The 17,938-nt window shown below is 61.0% G+C and overlaps 4 protein-coding genes across 6 annotated transcripts in view; 3 read left to right on the top strand and 1 right to left on the bottom strand.

The window, feature by feature from the left end:
- Window positions 1–463: 463 nt before the first annotated feature.
- On the bottom strand, window positions 464–3,823 carry ttc9c (tetratricopeptide repeat domain 9C). Of its 3 annotated transcripts, none has more exons than XM_088909004.1 (4): window positions 3,535–3,650; window positions 2,494–2,833; window positions 2,117–2,299; window positions 464–1,278 (listed from the first exon to the last, which is right to left on the bottom strand). In XM_088909004.1, exons 1-4 carry the CDS (start codon window positions 3,544–3,546, stop codon window positions 1,130–1,132), a joined length of 684 nt encoding a protein of 227 aa, XP_088765130.1. In that variant the 5' UTR covers window positions 3,547–3,650; the 3' UTR covers window positions 464–1,129. The 3 variants fall into 3 exon arrangements, with proteins under 3 accessions (XP_088765130.1, XP_088765131.1, XP_088765133.1); XM_088909005.1 differs by having other exon boundaries at window positions 464–1,174; XM_088909007.1 differs by lacking the exon at window positions 2,494–2,833 and having other exon boundaries at window positions 3,535–3,823.
- A 343-nt stretch (window positions 3,824–4,166) lies between these two features.
- Window positions 4,167–6,749, top strand: LOC148810758 (transmembrane protein 179). Its single transcript, XM_088909003.1, has 4 exons — window positions 4,167–4,672; window positions 4,798–4,935; window positions 5,281–5,359; window positions 5,865–6,749. Exons 1-4 carry the CDS (start codon window positions 4,260–4,262, stop codon window positions 6,063–6,065), a joined length of 831 nt encoding a protein of 276 aa, XP_088765129.1. The 5' UTR covers window positions 4,167–4,259; the 3' UTR covers window positions 6,066–6,749.
- Window positions 6,750–7,734: 985 nt separating this feature from the next.
- On the top strand, window positions 7,735–16,452 carry LOC148810757 (heterogeneous nuclear ribonucleoprotein U-like protein 2). Its single transcript, XM_088909000.1, has 14 exons — window positions 7,735–8,798; window positions 8,955–9,066; window positions 9,149–9,225; window positions 9,615–9,754; window positions 9,840–9,939; window positions 10,038–10,150; window positions 10,253–10,516; window positions 10,739–10,861; window positions 10,964–11,080; window positions 12,447–12,615; window positions 12,719–12,934; window positions 13,146–13,216; window positions 13,305–13,412; window positions 14,138–16,452. The coding sequence occupies exons 1-14, from the start codon at window positions 7,883–7,885 to the stop codon at window positions 14,234–14,236; spliced, it is 2,625 nt and encodes an 874-aa protein (XP_088765126.1). The 5' UTR covers window positions 7,735–7,882; the 3' UTR covers window positions 14,237–16,452.
- An 899-nt stretch (window positions 16,453–17,351) lies between these two features.
- Window positions 17,352–17,938, top strand: part of LOC148810756 (serine/threonine-protein kinase MRCK alpha-like) — a 44,763-nt gene continuing 44,176 nt past the window's right edge. The window contains exon 1 of the mRNA XM_088908999.1: window positions 17,352–17,458. The gene's annotated coding sequence lies outside the window, so the exon portion shown is untranslated. The remainder of the gene's footprint in view (window positions 17,459–17,938) is intronic.

The following is a 17,938-nucleotide window of genomic DNA, read 5'->3' as shown; positions in this document are numbered from 1 at the left end:
GAAATGCGCCGACATCCTTTCCACCCACCCCCATCCCCCGCCTGTGTGCAGGAGGTATCGCCCTCTTCCGGCCAAATCCTCGTATTACAGCCCCAGCTCTTTCCTCTGCGAATCGTCAGTGTGCCGATACGTTTTTTACAGTGGGGGTAACGCTAAAACGTGTCCTGGTTAAGACTTGGGATATTTAACTTAACTGATTGGGAGTTCCCAGTACCTGGAAAGAGCTTTGAGTGGAGTATCCAGAAAAGCGCTATGTAAGTGTAAGGTATTAATAATATTAATTTAGAGATTGTTGGACATAAATGAGAAGCCAGTTCAGCTCTTAAGAACTAGAGCTCTATTAAATGAATGTTTCCAGTTTTTAAATACAGAGGCTGCTCGGGGTGATTCCGATGCTGGTATTCTCTGGATCAGGGCTGCAGAACTGTTAAATTAACCAAACACACCAGTTTATAACACTCCGGTCAATGCATTTTTATTTACAGGTAAATTTTTCTACTTTATTTTTTTTAATATCAGTTCTGCTTGACATGTTATAGCCAATCATACATTAAAGTCAGTCCAGTCCAGCCTGCAGTGTGTCAGACTGCTCTGTCAGTGGAGTCTGATTATAATCCCAGTGAAGAACTAATCCAGCTCCCAGTCCAGCCTGCAGTGTCTCAGACTGCTCTGTCAGTGTCGGTGAGTCTGATTATAATCCCAGTGAAGAACTAATCCAGCTCCCAGTCCAGCCAGTCCAGTCCAGCCTGCAGTGTCTCAGACTGCTCTGTCAGTTTCAGTGGAGTCTGATTATAATCCCAGTGAAGAACTAATCCAGCTCCCAGTCCAGCCAGTCCAGTCCAGCCTGCAGAGTCTCAGACTGCTCTGTCAGTGTCAGTGGAGTCTGATTATAATCCCAGTGAAGAACTAATCCAGCTCCCAGTCCAATCAGTGTCTCTCAGTGGAATAGCGAGATGTGTTGCTGCCCCTGCCCTCAGCAGACAGACGCGCGGAGCTGCTGTCCCGAGGGACGGGGCCCCCAGCTGCGCCCTCTCGCGCTCCTCCCCCTCCCCTCCCCTCCCAGCCAGCCCGGGACGCGCTCAGCCGAACATCCCCCTGTACAGCGCCTTCTCCCGCTCGTGGTCGCTGCTCAGCCTCTCCTCCGCGAGCCGGAGGTACTTCCTGACGTTGGCGTCTGGGGGGAGAGAGGAGCCCGGTCAGTGCTGACCCGTCCACGCCGGCCGGCGGACAGCGACGCACCCACCTCGTCACCCTCTCTGACCACTACGACCTCAAACACTGAATGAGGACAGAATAAACATCCCGATCTCAATTTCCCATCATTTTCCTGCTTTTCGTGCTGCTTTGCCGTGGGAAACAAACCGCTTTTGGATCAGGAATTGTGCGGAATATTAAACTGATCGATACGAACAGCTTAACGAGTCAGAGAGCAGAATTTCCAGCAGACGAGTCTGATCATGGACTGTTTCTGTAAACAAGATCCACTCTGTTTCACCATCCGATATGTAACTGAAGACTAGAGGTAGAATAACTATAGCTTAGTTGCATTTTACTAATTTTTGTCTTTTACAAGTTTTCCAGTTCACTCATGTTTCCTAGGTATGGGTAGATACATTTTCCCAGATATTGACACAAAAGGAGATTTCTATTGGACAAAATCATGTGGCTAATGATGACATTTTTACTCGTTTGGTAGTATTGTTATGGACGTTATTGGACTAATTTGAGTCTTAGTACTTAACACACTATCTGATCTTATTTTACACCAATGTATTTGCGTGTTGTGAACTTCATTTAGTCGGCATTTTATTGACAGTAAGATTTCAATACTTTTTCTAAACCTGCGTGTCATTTTCCAAACTTTAAAAGCGCCCAGGGTGTTTCTCAAAAAGAGTAGGCGTGTTACCCCAGTGTCCTGGCCAAACCCCCATCTCTGAACTGGCTTCATCACTCTGCTCTCCTGGTGTGCGGGGAGCGGACTGGCGCATCATCACAGTGTGTTCCCCCCATTGTACCCGTTATCTACACAGCGCTTTGAGTGGCGAGTGCAGGAATATGAGGGTTATTGATCGCTCGTGAACCCCCCCGGTGCAGCCCAGACTCCCGGCGGGAATACCGTGAGGCTGCCCCCTGCTGGCCTGCAGCAGGTACTGCTTGGCGGCGTGCGGGTCGCCCAGCTGCAGCGTGGCCACGCCCGCCCGGTACAGCGCCTTGACGTCCCCTTCTCGCCAGCGCAGCACCCGCAGGCTGTACTCGCGCACCCGGGCGTAATCCACCGGGGGGCGCTGCAGCAGACAGGCTGCGGGAGGGGAGAGGAGGATGGAAGAGAGGCAGAGGAGGGGGGGGGAGAAGAGGAGAGAGGGAGAGGACAGGGGGAGAGCCAGTGTTGATTACTCAGCCGGAGGAAGTGTGTCGGACCAGACGCAGAGCTCCCTCACCTCTCAGGACAGTGCCTGGACAGCGGGGTGGGGCAGACAGGCCTTTAGCCTTTACCTGCCAGGTTGTTGTAGCAGTCCACCTGCGTGCTCCTCAGCAGCGCCTCCTGCTGGGCGCTGAGCACCGCCCTCTGCGCCACGAAGCTCCTCATGGGCGCGGTCACCTCGGGGTCCAGCCCGCGCAGCAGCAGCAGGGCCCGGTGGTACTTCCCGATCGCCGCCCGGTACCGCCGGTCCCGGTACAGCTCGTTCCCCTGCGCCTTCCGAAGGACCGCCTCCTGCAGCTGCGCCTCCGCCTCCTGGGCGCCCGGCTCCGCCCCTCCCACTGGCCCCTCCCCCGGGCCCCGCTCAGACCCCGCCCCCTCGGGGCCAAGCTCCGCCCCCCATCCAGCTGCACCCTGGGTGAAACACAGACACAGCTGATTCAAGCTCCAGCAGGGAGCTGTGGCAGCATGCGCAGGCTACAAAGAAACAGGCAAAGATTGATTTCTGTATCTATTTCAATATTCTGTCTCCTTTTTTGTATTTCTGGTGTTTAAATAAAAACTTTTTAAAAATGAAAAGAGAAGAAAGGAGACAACGTTTCGGCTGTGGAGCCTGTGGTCACACCCCAAGAAGGCTCCACTGCTGAAACGTTGCGTTTCCTTTCTTCTCTTTTCAGCATGGATTTAGATAGATGGATAATACTTTATAAATCCCGTAGGGAAATTGATGTTTTTAAAGTTTTTAAGAATTTAAAGTTCTGTGCCAAAACAAATTTCATCTCTCCTCTGCTCAGGTGCTGCAGTTCCCCCCACTGTGCAAAGATATACCGGCTGGGTTAACTGGGTAAACTGGCATCTCCCAGCTGGCCAGCGTGTGCGCCCACGCCGGACTGAGCCCCGAGTTTGTCTCCCGCTGGAGGAGCAGAGGAGGGGGATTCCTGCACTGCAGGCGGGTCGGCGTGTCCCGGGAGTCGCACGGGGCAGTCCCACAGCAAGTATCCCACGGGCCGACGGCGCGAGTCTCGGCGCATGAGCGACTTTCACCTGCAACCCCCCCTCGGTCCTGCCGTTAACCGACCCGACTCCTGCTAACTCGTCTGCCCGCAGCCCTTTACCTCTTCGGCCATGAACACCCCCTCGCTGCGCCCGCTGGACTCGCCGGCTGTGGAGCAGAGCAGCACAAGAGCTCGCCGCCGGAGCGCTCCCCCTTGTCCCAGGCGAGTCTGCCAGTGAGAAGCTGCTTCCGCCCTCACCGCGGCGCGACCCGGAAGTCCTTGACGCCACCAGGAAGTTGGGCACCCCCGGGTCACGTGACGGTAAGGGTTTATTTACATCGTGAACAACACCGGCGTCACGAGTTATTTTTCCCAATGAGGGGTGATTTAACCCCCTGGCGGTTCCCATTTACTGTTTCTGCGCCGAAATTGTGACTAATCGCGTAAGGAGGTTGAAGAGCTTGTGCCCGAAATGTGTCTGGTAATATCCATTCGTAACAGCATGTCCCTATTTATGAATATGTATTTTTCCTTTCTGTCCCTACTTCTGAAATCCCCTCCAAAAAAAAAAACTGCTGTATATTTGTTACTGATGTTTCTACACCACTTGCGCCCATCTCGAAACCGTCTGTGTCTTTATTTCATCTTGATGTGTGAACGTGTGCATCCCAGGCGCACTGCCTTGTGCTTCACAGGACAGCCTTTGTTCTCATCAGCGTCTTCCTCCCGCACTTCCCACCCCGTTTCTTCCACCCTCCCGTTATTCTGAGGGACACAACACCGCCGCAGCTCCGCACCTCACACGCAAAAGGCTCGGCCTCCCCCCGTGCACGTCGGCAGCGCGCATGACGTCAGCCGCGGCTCGGGATCCGCCCCGGCGTTTCCAGAACCGTCTCCGGGTTCCCCTGGCCAGCCGAGCCGAGCCGAGCTGGGCCGGGCACGCCATGGCCCCGCAGCGCCGGCTCCTCCTGGCGCACGGCGCCGCCTACGCCCTGTCCGTGCTGGGCGGCCTGCTGACGGTGGTGCCGCTGGCGCTGAACGGCTCGCACTTCAAGGGCCGGTGTCTGCTCTTCAGCCGGGGCCACTGGCGGCCGGAGGGCGGCCCCGGGCCGGGACTCGGGGCGCCCCGGCTGCAGGTGCTGGAGTGGGGGCCGCCGGCCGCCTGCCAGCTGGCCGCCTTCGTTGGGGTGTTCACGGTGCTGTTCGGGGCCGTGCAGAGCTGGCGGAGCCTCTTCTACCTGCAGCGCGGGCACGACGAGTAAGTGGGGGGCGGCGGGGTGCCCCGAGCTGCGCGCGGCAGCGGTACCTACAGAATGTTAATCCGCGCAGAGAGGAGGTTTAACTGCCGGGCGTCCAGCGCTGATTCTCTCTCTGTGTCTCCAGCACGCCGCTGTGCTCGGCTCTGACGCTGCTGCTCAGTGCCAGCCTGCTCCTTCTGTCTCTGGGCTCCAGCGTCACGCTCAGCCTGGGCTTCCAGTCCTGGTGCGACACCGTCACCGGCCAGCAGGCGGCGCCCTTCAGGTACACAGCCTCGATGCTCGGGTGCGGCGACACTGATCTGACACACACACACCGATTTTCTGACACACTGAGCGTGGGCACTGGGGTCAGAGAAGGGTTGGGGTGACCCAGAGACCGATCCCAGCGCACCGGTCTGGGTTAAAGTTTCACCTTTAACCTTTCACCTCCTGGGACGAGGCAGCTCACAGTTCAGTTCGGACCCTGAGCAGAACTGCAAAGGCCCGCCGGACAGCACCAGGTCTTGGTCCGGTCCACCCCGATCCACCCACAGTCTTCCGAAATGTTTCAGCCTGTTTCTCACTCTGCACACACTGACGTCCTGCTGACCTCTCTCTCCCTCTCCAGCTGTGCAGAGGCCCAGGCCACCCCCCTGTACCTGGACGTGGACACAACAGCCTTCTACAGCGAGCTCACCTGGGCACAGGTAACACTGGACACCTGTACCGTCCTGTCAGTTTGTCTGTATTAACCCCTCTCTCTCTCAGTGCAGTGTTAATGTACTGGAGTGTCCAGTCATTGTGTCTGTATGAACCCCTCTCTCTCTCAGTGCAGTGTTCATGTACTGGAGTGTCCAGTCAGTGTCTGTATGAACCCCTCTCTCTCTCAGTGCAGTGTTAATGTACTGGAGTGTCCAGTCAGTGTGTCTGTATGAACCCCTCCCTCTCTCTCAGTGCAGTGTTAATGTACTGGAGTGTCCAGTCAGTGTGTCTGTATGAACCCCTCTCTCTCTCTCAGTGCAGTGTTAATGTACTGGAGTGTCCAGTCAGTGTGTCTGTATGAACCCCTCCCTCTCTCTCAGTGCAGTGTTAATGTACTGGAGTGTCCAGTCAGTGTGTCTGTATGAACCCCTCTCTCTCTCTCAGTGCAGTGTTAATGTACTGGAGTGTCCAGTCAGTGTGTCTGTATGAACCCCTCTCTCTCTGTCCCAGGCTGGCCTGTGGGGAGTGTCCGTGCTGTGGCTGGCCCTCTCTGTGCTGTCCTTCCTGAGGCTGTATTGCTCCCACAGGAGGGAGGTACTAGGGCCCTGCCTGGCCAGGGAGAAGGAGCTCCTGCTGGGACTTGGCTGTGACTCTCAACCTATGACCTCTCAACCCTGCACACATGCACACCCCGCTGGGCACTTTATCTGACCTCCACACATACGCACATAAACTGCACTGACCCCACTGGACACCTCAGGGCAGTGTGGCCCCCAGCACTGACCCCACTGCACACCTCAGGACAGGCACTCATGTACTTCTGACACACAGAAATCAAGCAGTTATAGTAGAGCTGTACTAGTAGAGCACACACACACACACACACACACGCGCAGGAAACACACATGGCCGCTGGGACAGCACCCCCCGGAGGGTGGAGCTCGCCTGCCGCGGTCCGGATGACGGAGTCTGTGGCGACGCCGCCGCCGGGAGAAGTTCTCCTCGCCTCCTCAAGGGGGCGCCGGCAGGCTCGCAGCTCTCCGCCAGGGCCGCACCCGGAGGAGTCGGACCGACGTCCGATCGGAAGGACGGAGCACGAGGGGGTCCAGTCCCTGTCTGGGGGGACCCCCCTGCTCTGAAGAGCGCCGCCTGAGGACACCCCCTTCCTCCAGGGTGCCTGGGGCTGACTGGGCTGCTGTGACCCCAGATTCCAGAGCGAGGACCCCAGGGGCGAGCAGTGACCCCTCCGGGGTGGGGCGCTGTGTTCCTGCACAGAGTGTTATTTTTCCAGGACCTGCGCGTCTGGCAGGAAGCGTGGTGGTGGTGGTGGTGGTGGTTGTTGTTGTTGTTGTTGTTTTTTAAAACAAAGTTAATAAAGCTGAATTTTAACTTTGATTTTGCGAGTCTGCTTGTCCATCTTCTGATGCTGTCAGCTTGTTCCACACCCCCACCCCCCACTGCGTACAGACGTGCCAGGCGCTCGTACCTGGAGCCCAGCGCCCCTGGGGGAGGGATACAGATCGTTGGCTTCTGGGACGTCCCGCGCGGGCTGGGTGAAGAGGCCTTGGGGTCCCCTGTGTTTCTGCCTGGGGGGCGCCCCAACACTCACTGCTCAACAGCACAGACAGCGGGAGAGATTCGGGGTGTCTAAACACCAGAGGACCTTGGGGTGTCACTGGAGAGGTCCCTGCCGGTCCGACCCCTGCTGCCTCACTGCCTGCATGGCCAGGGGGTCACTGCTGGGCACAGGGTCACTCCATTGGCCATGGGGTCACTGCTCTGGCCAGGGGGTCTCTGCTCTGAACACAGGGTCACTCCGCTGGACACAGGGTCACTGCTCTGAGCCTCTCCAGTAGGGATGCTGGGGACCCCATAATGAAAAGAGTCACTTGGGGTGGCTGGTGTGCTTTTAATACTGCGATTCGCTGTAGAATATATTTGTAAGATGATAAAGTGATAAATTTGTTCTTGTTGATGAAGCGAACAGTTGTTTTCCTGCTTCTTTTTGAACTAGTGGCCATTTTGACAGACGTCACTTCCCTAGTTACCGGTTTCTCGACCGAGGCCCTCTCAGTGTTCAAGGAATTTTTTTTTTATTCCTAATCAGAAGCTTTCCGCTTACAACCAATAGAAAAAAAGCCCAGGCCAAACCCCTTCGTGTTGCTAGGTAAAAACGCGGGGCAGTGTACCACACTCGATTTTAAAAGGAGGGTTTAAAAATCAACCGTCCAATCCAAAAAAAGCGACAGAACGGCGCATCGAGTGACCAATCGGCTGCGAGAGTTGAAGCCAGTGGGCGGGGTGACGGTCTCTTCTACCAATCAGAAAATTTATGTTCCCATGCGTCGTTGCTAGGTAAAACTCACGTAGGCTGGCCAGTCCCCGTTTCTTCCTTTCGTCAGGTGACGCTGTATTTACAAACTGTAACGGGATCTGATAGCGGGCAATATATTTTTTAAAAATTAGGGGGAGACGGGATAATTTTTTTTTTTTAACCAGAAAAAGGGAGGACAGACACTGAAGTGGAAATGAGCGCGCTGGACGTGAAGAAGCTGAAAGTGGCCGAGTTACGGACCGAGCTGCAGCAGCGCGGCCTGGACACTCGAGGGCTGAAGGCCGACCTGGTGGAGCGGCTGCTGGCCGCCATCGAGGCCGAGACCGCGGTGGCGGCGCCAGGAGAGGCCGGGGATGTCGGGCCTACGGAGGTGGACGCCGGGGAGCCCCAGGAGGCCCCAGGAGGGGAGACCGAGGCGGTTGAATTGACGGCGGGGGACCAGCAGAGTATCGCTGGGGTGGAGGAGGAGGAGGAGGAGGAGGAGGAAGAAGAAGAAGAGGAGGAAGTCGCCCAGGCGACGGAGGCAGAGTCGGCGAGGCCGGAGCCGCTGGAGGCCCTCGGCCCGAGCAATGCCGGGCCCCAGCCGCCCGAGCAGGCCCCCAGAGAGGCAGAGACGCCCGTCGAAGCTGCTCCCCCGACGGTGGACGTGCAGCCGGACCCGAAGCCGTTCTCCGAGGCAGAAGCGGCTCTCAGCCCGGCCCAGGCGTCGCCTGCCCCTTCCCCGCAGAGGCCCGCGGCCCAGGAGCCCCAGCCGAGCGAGGCGCCGGGGGAGCACACAGCCAGGCCCGGAGACGCACGGCCACAGCAGCCCGGCGGCCCATCCGCGGAACACAAGGACCCCCAGGCCTCTCCGCCGGGCGCCGAGCCGGGGGCTGGAGTAGCCGGCTCGCCGGTGAGGAACGCCCAGTCGCCGGCCAGAGCCAAGGAGACGCCGGCCGCGAGCAGCGAGGCGGCCGCCGCCACACCAGCTCCGGCCTCCACGGGCAGCGCAGCGCAGGGGGACGGGGTGAACGGGCAGCCCCAGGGCCGGCCGGGGGCCGCCGAGGGAGGCAGCGAGGAGTCCGGCTCGGAGATGGAGGCGGACGGGGAGCAGGCCGGCGAGGGAACGGGTGAGGAGCCGCCGTGAAGCTGCGTGTTCAGCCTGACAGGGCCGGAGGGGGGCTGGCGGAGCCCGGGTGTGCAGCAGTCTGGTCCGCTCCGGGTCTGCGGGCCGGGGGCCCCGTGTCGGGTCTCTGCCGCGCTGACTTGTCTCCCTCTCCCGGCAGGGGCGGCGGCCGAGGGGGCGCCGGCCGAGGGCGAGCGCCGGGGGGTGAAGCGGCCGCACGGCGAGAGGGGCCGGGGCTACTACGAGTTCAAGGAGGAGATCAACTACAACAGGTAGGGCGCGGGCCGGGGGGCTGGGGGCCCGGGGGGCGCGGAGACACGCGTGTTCCTGACTGTGTCTGTGTCCGCGCTGCAGGGCCAAGTCTCCAGACCCGGAGCCGGAGCTGGGCGAGGAAGAGGAGGTGGACGAAGGACAAGTCCGCCTGGATTCCTGTGAGTCAGCTGGCCGTCCTCTGACACGCACACTGTGCCTCGGGGTCACGCTCTCCTGGGGGTCACTGTGCCTCGGTGGCTCTCCTGGGGGTCACTGTGCCTCGGGGTCACGCTCTCCTGGGGGTCACTGTGCCACGGGGTCACGCTCTCCTGGGGGTCACTGTGCCTCGGGGGCTCTCCTGGGGGTCACTGTGACTCGGGGTCACGCTCTCCTGGGGGTCACTGTGCTTCGGGGGCTCTCCTGGGGGTCACTGTGCCTCGGGGTCATGCTCTCCTGGGGGTCACTGTGCCTCGGGGGCTCTCCTGGGGGTCACTGTGCCTCGGGGTCATGCTCTCCTGGGGGTGTGTGTGTGTAGTGTGACGGCAGCCCCCCTGTCTCTCTCCCCCAGACAACAGTGACCTGCACTTCGAGGTGGGCAAGGGCGCACTGGGCGGGCAGCCCCTCTTCTCCGAGCGGTTCCCCTTCCTGTGGTCGGGCTGCAGGGTCACCCACGGGGTCGCGCAGGGGCAGGTCGGGTTCGAGGCCAAGGTGGGTGTGGTCACACGCTTGTCCGTCCTGCGCTGAGACACACACACACACACACTCTGACGCGCGCTGTCTGCCCGTCCTGCAGTTCGTCAGGAAGCTATCGGACAAGGAGCTGCAGCCCGACGACCCGGAGGTGCCGGTGCTGAGAGTCGGCTGGTCGGTGGACGGGTCCAGCTTCCAGCTGGGTGAGCATCTGCCCCCGAGCGCGTCCCTGCTAACTGCCCCCCTTCTGCTAACTGCCCCGGCCCACGTGTGACCTCTCCCCTGCTCCCCAACCCCACAGGTGAGGACGACCTGTCCTACGGGTATGACGGACGGGGCAAGAAGGTGTCGGGGGGCCAGGCAGAAGATTTCGGGGAGCCCTTTGCGGAGAACGACGTGATCGGCTGCTTCGCGGTGAGTCAGGGGGCCGTTCCGGGGAGGGGTATCTCACCGCCCGCCCGCCCCCCAGGGGCGCCGCTCCGTGTGCTGAGCTGACCCTCGGCCCTCTCTCCTCAGAGCTTCTCGGACGAGGAGGTGGAGCTGTCCTTCCAGAAGAACGGCTGCCCGCTGGGCGTGGCGTTCCGCGTGGGCCGCGGGCCCCTGGCCGGCCGGGCGCTCTTCCCGCACGTGCTCTGCCGCAACTGCGCCGTGGCGCTGCACCTGGGCCAGGAGGAGGCGCCCTGGCACCCCGGCCCCGCCGGCTTCGCCCTGCTGCACTCCCTGCCCCCCGAGCAGCGCGTGCGCGCCCCTGTGGCGCCCCGGACCAAGGAGGACTGCGAGGTGGGTGGGCGTCCGCGCTGCCTGCTGGGTCCGTCAGCCGCAGGGCCGCAGAGCGCGACGCTCCCGAGACCCGTCCCCCTGGCGACGAACGGGGGTCGTGACCCTCTGTTGCTGAGCCCGGGGGAGGCACAGAAGGCGAAGGTCGTGGGAGGGTTTTGTGGGCCCGAACCTCTATAGTTCGGGGTTCACAGTGACCCCTGACCGCTGTGTGTGTTTTGCCAGGTGATTCTGATGGTGGGCATGCCTGGTGCTGGGAAGACCCACTGGGCCCGGAACCACATGGCCCAGAACCCAGAGAAGCGCTACAACCTGCTGGGGACCCGGACCGTGCTGGACTGCATGAGGGTGAGCCCCAGGGCGAGTTCGGGGGGAGTGTGGGGGAGGGCCTGGCTCGGCCCCTGCCTTCCTGTCTGGACCAACACGGCCTGTTCCGCTCGTCTGCCGCAGGTGAAGGCTCCCTCGAACCCGGAGCAGAAGGAACAGATGCTCCAGCAGGCCACGCAGTGCCTCAGTCAGCTGATCAGGGTGGCGGCACGCCAACGCCGAAACTACATCCTTGACCAGGTACAGTGCAGGGGCGGGGTGAGTGGGAGGGGGCGGGGTCGTACTGCGGTGGGCGGGGTGAGTGGGAGGGGGCGGGGTCGTACTGCGGTGGGTGGGGTGAGTGGAAGGGGGCGGGGATGTACCGCGGGGGGCGGGGTGAGTGGGAGGGGCGGGGATGTACCGCGGGGGGCGGGGTGAGTGGGAGGGGGCGGGGTTGTACTGCGGGAGGCGGGGTGAGTGGGAGGGGGCGGGGTTGTACTGCGGTGGGTGGGGTGATTGGGAGGGGGTGGGGTTGTACTGCGGTGGGTGGGGTGAGTGGGAGGGGGCGGGGTCGTACTGCGGTGGGTGGGGTGAGTGGGAGGGGGCGGGGTCGTACCGCGGTGGGTGGGGTGAGTGGGAGGGGGCGGGGTCGTACCGCGGGGGGCGGGGTGAGTGGGAGGGGCAGGGATGTACCGCGGGGGGCGGGGTGAGTGGGAGGGGGCGGGGTCGTACTGCGGTGGGTGGGGTGAGTGGGAGGGGGCGGGGTCGTACTGCGGGGGGTGGGGTGAGTGGGAGGGGGCGGGGTCGTACCGCGGGGGGCGGGGTGAGTGGGAGGGGGCGGGGTTGTACTGCGGGGGGCGGGGTGAGTGGGAGGGGGCGGGGTTGTACTGCGGTGGGTGGGGTGAGTGGGAGGGGGCGGGGTCGTACCGCGGTGGGTGGGGTGAGTGGGAGGGGGCGGGGTCGTACCGCGGGGGGCGGGGTGAGTGGGAGGGGGCGGGATGTACCGCGGGGGGCGGGGTGAGTGGGAGGGGGCGGGGTCGTACTGCGGTGGGTGGGGTGAGTGGGAGGGGGCGGGGTCGTACAGCGGGGGGCGGGGTGAGTGGGAGGGGGCGGGGTTGTACTGCGGTGGGTGGGGTGATTGGGAGGGGGTGGGGTTGTACTGCAGTGGGTGGGGTGAGGGGGTGGGGTTGTACTGCGGGGGGCGGGGTGAGTGGGAGTGGGAGGGGGCGGGGTCGTACTGCGGGAGGCGGCGGGGTCTTACTGCGGGGGGCGGGGTGAGTGGGAGGGGGCGGGGATGTACCGCGGGGGGCGTGGGAGGGGGCGGGGTTGTACTGCGGGGGGCGGGGTGAGTGGGAGGGGGCGGGGTCGTACTGCGGGGGGCGGGGATGTACCGCGGGGGGCGTGGGAGGGGGCGAGGTTGTACTGTGGAGGTGGGGTGTTTGAGGTGAGAGGTGTGTTGTGAGGAGGAGGGCGGGGCATGTGGAAAAGAGGCGGGGTTGTACAGTGGGAGGCGGGGTATGTTGGAAGGGGCGGGGTTTGTGCTCGGGGGGCTGGGTGTGTGCAGGTGGAGGCGGTGGGGTGTCTGCGGTGCTGCGGGAGCCATCTCTCTCTGCCCCGCCCTCTGCAGGCGAACGTGTACTCCTCGGCCCAGCGCCGCAAGCTGCTGCGCTTCAAGGGCTTCCAGCGCAAGGCGGTGGTCGTCTTCCCCACGGACGAGGAGTGGAAGCGCAGGCTGGGGCTCCTGCAGCAGGAGGAGGGGGAGGAGGTGCCGGAGATCTCGCTGCTCAAAGTCAAGGGTGAGAGGGGGCGGAGCTGCGTCCGCGGGGCGACCGGCCCGTCCGTCCGTCCGTCCGTCCGGCGGCCGCGTGCTGACCGCTGTCCGCCGCTGCCGGCCGGCAGTGAGCTTCACTCTCCCGCAGTGCAGCGAGGTCCTGGACGAGGTGCTGTTCTCCGAGCTGTCCAAGGAGGAGACGGAGAAGCTGCTGCTGGGCTACAAGGAGGAGGCCCGCCGCCTGCTGCCCGCACCCCCCAAGCGCAAGAAGAACCGCAACCGGCGCAAGCCGCCCCCCCAGCCTGGCCGGCCCCCCCGGCCGGGAGACCGGGACCGCGGATACGGTGAGCCGGGTCCGAGATGAGTTCGCCTGAGTAAGCGGGGGGTCGTCCGGGTCACAGGAACCCTCGAGTCCGCCGCAGGCCTGAGCAGACTGACCGACGGGGCGCGCTGATCGCCGCCATCGTGTCGCCGCCCGCTCGGCTCGGCTCGGCTCGGCTCGGCTCGGGACCCAGAGGAGTGCTGTACTAACCTCCTCACTCTCGCTCTCTGCAGGGGGGGGCAGAGGGGGCTATATCCAGAGGCCGTACGGACAGCCCCAGCCCTACTGGGGCCCCCAGCGCGGGGTGAGTATGAGGCGCCCGGTCCGGTCCGGTCTGCCCCCGGTCCGGTTGCCTGCCTGTCGGTGTGACCCGTCCCCTCTCCTCCCCGCAGGAGTACCGGCCCTTCTTCAGCCAGTACTGCACCGAGTACGACACCTTCTACAACCGCGGCTACAACCCCCAGCGCTACCGTGACTACTACCGCCAGTACACCGGCGAGGTGAGGCGGCCCCGCGGCCACTGGGCTCTGTCCCCCTCTCTGCACCCCTCACCTCTCTCTCTGTGCGCCCCTGACCTCTCTCTGTCTGCCCCCCAGCTTCTCTCCCTCTGTCCCCTGTCTCTCTGCACGCCCCTGACCTCTCTCTCCCTCTCTGCGCCCCTGACCTCTCTCTGTCTGCCCCCCAGCTTCTCTCCCTCTGTCCCCTGTCTCTCTGCGCCCTTGACCTTTCTCCCCCTCTCTGCGCCCCTCACCTCTCTCTCTCTGTGCGCCCCTGACCTCTCTCTCCCTCTCTGCGCCCCTGACCTCTCTCTGTCTGCCCCCCAGCTTCTCTCCCTCTGTCCGTCTCTCTGCGCGCCCCTGACCTCTCTCTCTTCCCCTCTGTCCCCTGACCTCTCTCCCTCTCTGTGCCCGTGACGTCTCTCTGCCCCTGACCTCTCTCTCTTTCTGTCCCCTGTCTCTCTGCACCCCTGACCTCTCTCTCCCTCTGTCCCCCGTCTCTCTGCGCGCCCCTGACCTCTCTCTCTGCGCGCCCTGATCTCTCCCTCTGTCCCCCGTCTCTCTGCGCGCCCCTGACCTCTCTCTCTGCGCCCCTGACCTCTCTCTCCCTCTGTCCCCCGTCTCTCTGCGCGCCCCTGACCTCTCTCTCTGCGCGCCCTGATCTCTCCCTCTCTCCCTCTGTCCCCCGTCTCTCTGCGCGCCCCTGACCTCTCTCCCTCTCTGTGCAGTGGGACCGGTATTACCAGGACCAGGATCGCTATGGCTACAGCGGGGGCCACAGGAACTACAACTACGGCGGCGGCGGCAACTATCGGGGTTACCGGTAAACCCGCCTCCCCGACCGCCCCTCCCTGAAATCGACACGGCAGCTACACCCCCTCTCCCTGCCTGCCTGCCTCTCCCCTCCGGCGTCGCAGGTCCCCCCCAGAGGAGCGGGGCGCGCTGTCGCCAGGACGGGCCGGGGGGAGGCCGGCCCGGGGCAGCGCCGAGGAGGCAACTCGACTCTTTTTCTAAATCGTTTTTAATCGTTGATCCTCTTTCTTAATCCGCCGCCACAGGAAAAAAAAAACTACAGACTTTTCGGTTGTATTTGTAAATCGAAGAAGAGGTTTTCATTGTCTTAATTCAGAAACGGTCTCTGACTTTGCTGCACTCTTTCTGTGCTCCCTGTCTGTAAATAGGTGTCAATATTTGGGACGTCCTGTCACGGGGCGCGTGGTCTCTCCAGTAGAATAGCTCTTTTTGCTGCTGGACTTTGGGTTAGGGCTCTGGGTGTGCTGCTGGGTCTCGGTCCAGCCTGCAGTGTCTCAGACTGCTCTGTCAGTGTCAGTGGAGTCTGATTATAATCCCAGTTATTAACTAATCCAGCTCCCAGTACCGTCTGCTCTGATCTGTCGGCGTCAGTGAGATTCTGATTATAATTATATGACAGTGCTGTCAGTCAGGCTTCCACTGCACAGCAGTCTGATCCACTCCAGGCTTTCCAAGCTGCTGGAGGCTCTTTCCCAGAAGTTCAAGGCTGCTCCCTTGTTTTGAGTAAAGCTGAAATGTGGGCTTGGACACAGGGCTGGTCCTCCTGCTTTCCCAGCATGCACTCAGAGCCAGCTAGCCATTCTAGGTGGCAGGAGAGAAATATCTGTGTGACTTGTTATGCTTTTCCTGACATGCTAGTGTGACTGGAGTCCTGCACAGTGGAGTCCAGCTCAGCCACCTGAGTTTCTCTTTGCTCTGTAGGGTGATTTTTTGGCTTTTAGATTTTATTCAGCTTTTGTAAAAAAAACAATTAGCTGTTTTATGCTTTGACAAATTTTAATAACTTTAAAACAGCTTTAACCATGTATACCTAAGGGTTCAAAATTATTTTTTTTTAAATTGCATAAAGCTTCAGATCTGCAAGCATTTGTTTTTTGTATGATTACCTGTGAAACTGTTCTCACAGCAATACAATCTGTGCGCGAGAGAGGGGGGAGGTGCTGGAGGCAGTTCTGGGCCTGTCCTGCACTCGGATAAGTCAGCACACAAGCAGGAGCTGTGTATCAGTCTCTGGGCTTCCAGTTGTGTAGCTGTCAGAGTCAGTGTCTGTCTGTGCCTGTTATTGAAGAGGCTGTCTGAGCAGGTGTGTGTCAGGAGATGTCCGTGTGTGACCGCAGAGATGCGACTGTGCGTGCGTCCGTGTGTGACCGCAGAGATGCGGTTGTGCGTGCGTCCGTGTGTGACTGTGTGACCGCAGAGATGCGACTGTCTGTGCGTCCGTGTGTGACCGCAGAGATGCGACTGTCCGTGCGTCTGTGTGTGACCGTGTGACCGCAGAGATGCGGTTGTGCGTGCGTCTGTGTGTGACTGTGTGACCGCAGAGATGCGGTTGTGCGTGCGTCTGTGTGTGACTGCAGAGATGCGGTTGTGTGCCCCTGTATCCCAGTGCAGCCTTTCTGACTAACGCAGCCTGAGACAGATGTGCCCCACAGAGGCTCCGCCTGCCTGCTCCTGGAGAGCCCTGATCCAGCCCGTTTCTCAATAACTCAGCCCTGAGGATGACAAGTGTTTGGATCCTGGAGCCTGGAGGTCGAAGAGGCGTCTGGTTTCATTGTTTGTTCTGAATCGCTCCGTGTCCACGGGCCTGCTGCATTCCTCACAGTTCACCTGTCCCGAGGCTGCTGAGATCCTCTTCTGGAGTTAGGGGTTCATTCAAGGCCCTGTGGGACGTGGGGCTCTCTGAGACCCCTCCACGGTTCGCCCAGTAGGGGGGGCCCAGCTCCTGCCCTGGCAGGGGGGCTGTGCACTTGAGCTCCATTCTCTTCCATGGCAGATCCTGGCTGGTGGTCTTTCCGCATTCCTGGAGTGACCTTCAGCAGGGGGGCAGGATCCCGGCCTCGGGCCGTGCGAGTCGAACCCGGAGTACGGGGGCTCGGTGGTACCAGAGGGCGAGGAGGTGGGAGGGTTGAATAGTGTGGGGCCTGGTTAAATTGTCCTCCTTGGACCAGCGCTGGAACAGAGTGGGAATTTGAAGGCTGTAATTAATATAAATAAAGTTAATTCAAACGTACTTGAGTTTTTATTTCCTCTCGGCCCCTTGTGCCTGCGCCCCTGGAGGAGGGGCTCCCCAGCAGAGCCGCGCGGCGCACTCCGTCGTTACTGTCTGCTGCCCGTATTACTGCAGCTACCGTTTCTCCTGCAGAGGGCTGCCAAGCCAATAACAGAGCAGGTGGGTTTTGAACCTGGGCGGGGGTCTGGCATGGGCCCTGCAGAAGCCCACTGTGTCCGTTAATTCCTCCCGGTTAGGAGCTCGATGAAGACCGGAGGTGGGGCTCCGTCCCTCGGGGGAGACGCCGAGCCCAGGTTCTGCCAGGCCGGCCAGACGCTGGTAGCGAGTGGTTAATTACCGGAGGGGTGGAGAAGGGGTTCTGTGGGGGATCTCGATTCCGCAGGACAGCTGCAGCTCTGAATGGATCAGAACAGGACAACATTCTGTGACGTTTAGTTTGGGGGGGGGGGTCTTTTGAGCTCTTGTGTTGCTTTCGATTTGTTTCATTTTTGGCTTTATTTTGTGTCCAGTGGGGGTCTGGACTGGGGGCACACCAGAACCATTTCAACTGGACTGGCTGTCCTCCTGGTCTAACAAGACTGGACCTGGACCACTGGACCTGCTGTCCTCCTCGTCTAACAAGACTGGACCTGAACCACCGGCCCAGCTGTCCTCCTGGTCTGACAGGACTGGACCTGAACCACTTGAACAATAATGAATGTGAAAATCGATGTGTGTGTTTTAATCAGAGTTTTCACTGCGTTCCTGCGGAAGTGAGGCGGTAGTCGTCCCGGACGGGGAGAAATAGGCGCGCTGTCTCTTTAAGAGCAGCTCGCCCGGTTGCAAAACACCTGGAGAAAAGACGGGAGGGGCCGGCCGCGCCGATTGGCTGAAGGCGCTGTCAATCAAGCGGACCGCCTCCCAGGTAAGTCAGCGGGTGGCGAGACAGAGGAAGCAGAGCAGGAAAACAGGGAGTTTTAAAAAGAGCGCATCGGGCCCCAAATCGGAGAAAAACAAAAAATAATAGGTGAGTCGCGTTCCGGGATTAAAGAAAGCGGGAGAAGGAAGGGAAGGGGAAACGATTCCGAGTTTATTTGGGAAAGAATTTCCCGAAGCGCCGCGCCGCGCTGGGAGACGCAGGAATTCCACGGGAAGTCATCACGGATTTTGACAGGACTCGCAGACTCACCCGTGAGTCTGAGGAGGATCCCAGCGCCGGAGCTGTGGCCGGGAACCCGGGGAGAGAGGGGTAGAAACAGGGGTACAGAGGGATAGAGAGTGGGAGAGAGGGGTACAGAGGGATAGAGAGTGGGAGAGAGGGATACAGAGGAGCAGAGAGAGGGGTACAGAGGGGGAGTGAGGGGTAGAGAGGGGCTACAGAGGGATAGAGTGGGAGAGAGGGGTACAGAGGGGCTACAGAGGGATAGAGTGGGAGAGAGGGGTACAGATGGGCAGCGCTGGCTCACTCCTGGCCCGGAGGGAGGTTCTCGTGTTTTAAGGGGAGCCC

The sequence above is a fragment of the Atractosteus spatula genome, assembly GCF_055471065.1.
Source record: "Atractosteus spatula isolate fAtrSpa1 chromosome 24 unlocalized genomic scaffold, fAtrSpa1.hap1 SUPER_24_unloc_1, whole genome shotgun sequence".
Classification (NCBI taxonomy): domain Eukaryota; kingdom Metazoa; phylum Chordata; class Actinopteri; order Semionotiformes; family Lepisosteidae; genus Atractosteus; species Atractosteus spatula.
This window is presented reverse-complemented; position numbering and strand designations above follow the sequence as displayed.

Bases quoted from the DNA above. Each gene is read 5' to 3' on its own strand.
- ttc9c (XM_088909004.1), bottom strand. The intron at 2,300-2,493 runs GTAAAGGCTAAA...CCCCTCCCGCAG, and splicing joins CTGCTACAACAACCTGGCAG to CCTGTCTGCTGCAGCGCCCC. The intron at 1,279-2,116 runs GTATTCCCGCCG...GTCCTCATTCAG, and splicing joins CAGCAGGGGGCAGCCTCACG to TGTTTGAGGTCGTAGTGGTC.
- LOC148810758 (XM_088909003.1), top strand. From the start codon at position 4,260: ATGACGTCAGCCGCGGCTCGGGATCCGCCCCGGCGTTTCCAGAACCGT. The intron at 4,673-4,797 runs GTAAGTGGGGGG...CTGTGTCTCCAG, and splicing joins CTGCAGCGCGGGCACGACGA to CACGCCGCTGTGCTCGGCTC. The intron at 4,936-5,280 runs GTACACAGCCTC...CTCCCTCTCCAG, and splicing joins CAGCAGGCGGCGCCCTTCAG to CTGTGCAGAGGCCCAGGCCA.
- LOC148810757 (XM_088909000.1), top strand. From the start codon at position 7,883: ATGAGCGCGCTGGACGTGAAGAAGCTGAAAGTGGCCGAGTTACGGACC. The intron at 12,616-12,718 runs GTGAGAGGGGGC...GCCGGCCGGCAG, and splicing joins CTCGCTGCTCAAAGTCAAGG to TGAGCTTCACTCTCCCGCAG. The intron at 12,935-13,145 runs GTGAGCCGGGTC...CGCTCTCTGCAG, and splicing joins AGACCGGGACCGCGGATACG to GGGGGGGCAGAGGGGGCTAT.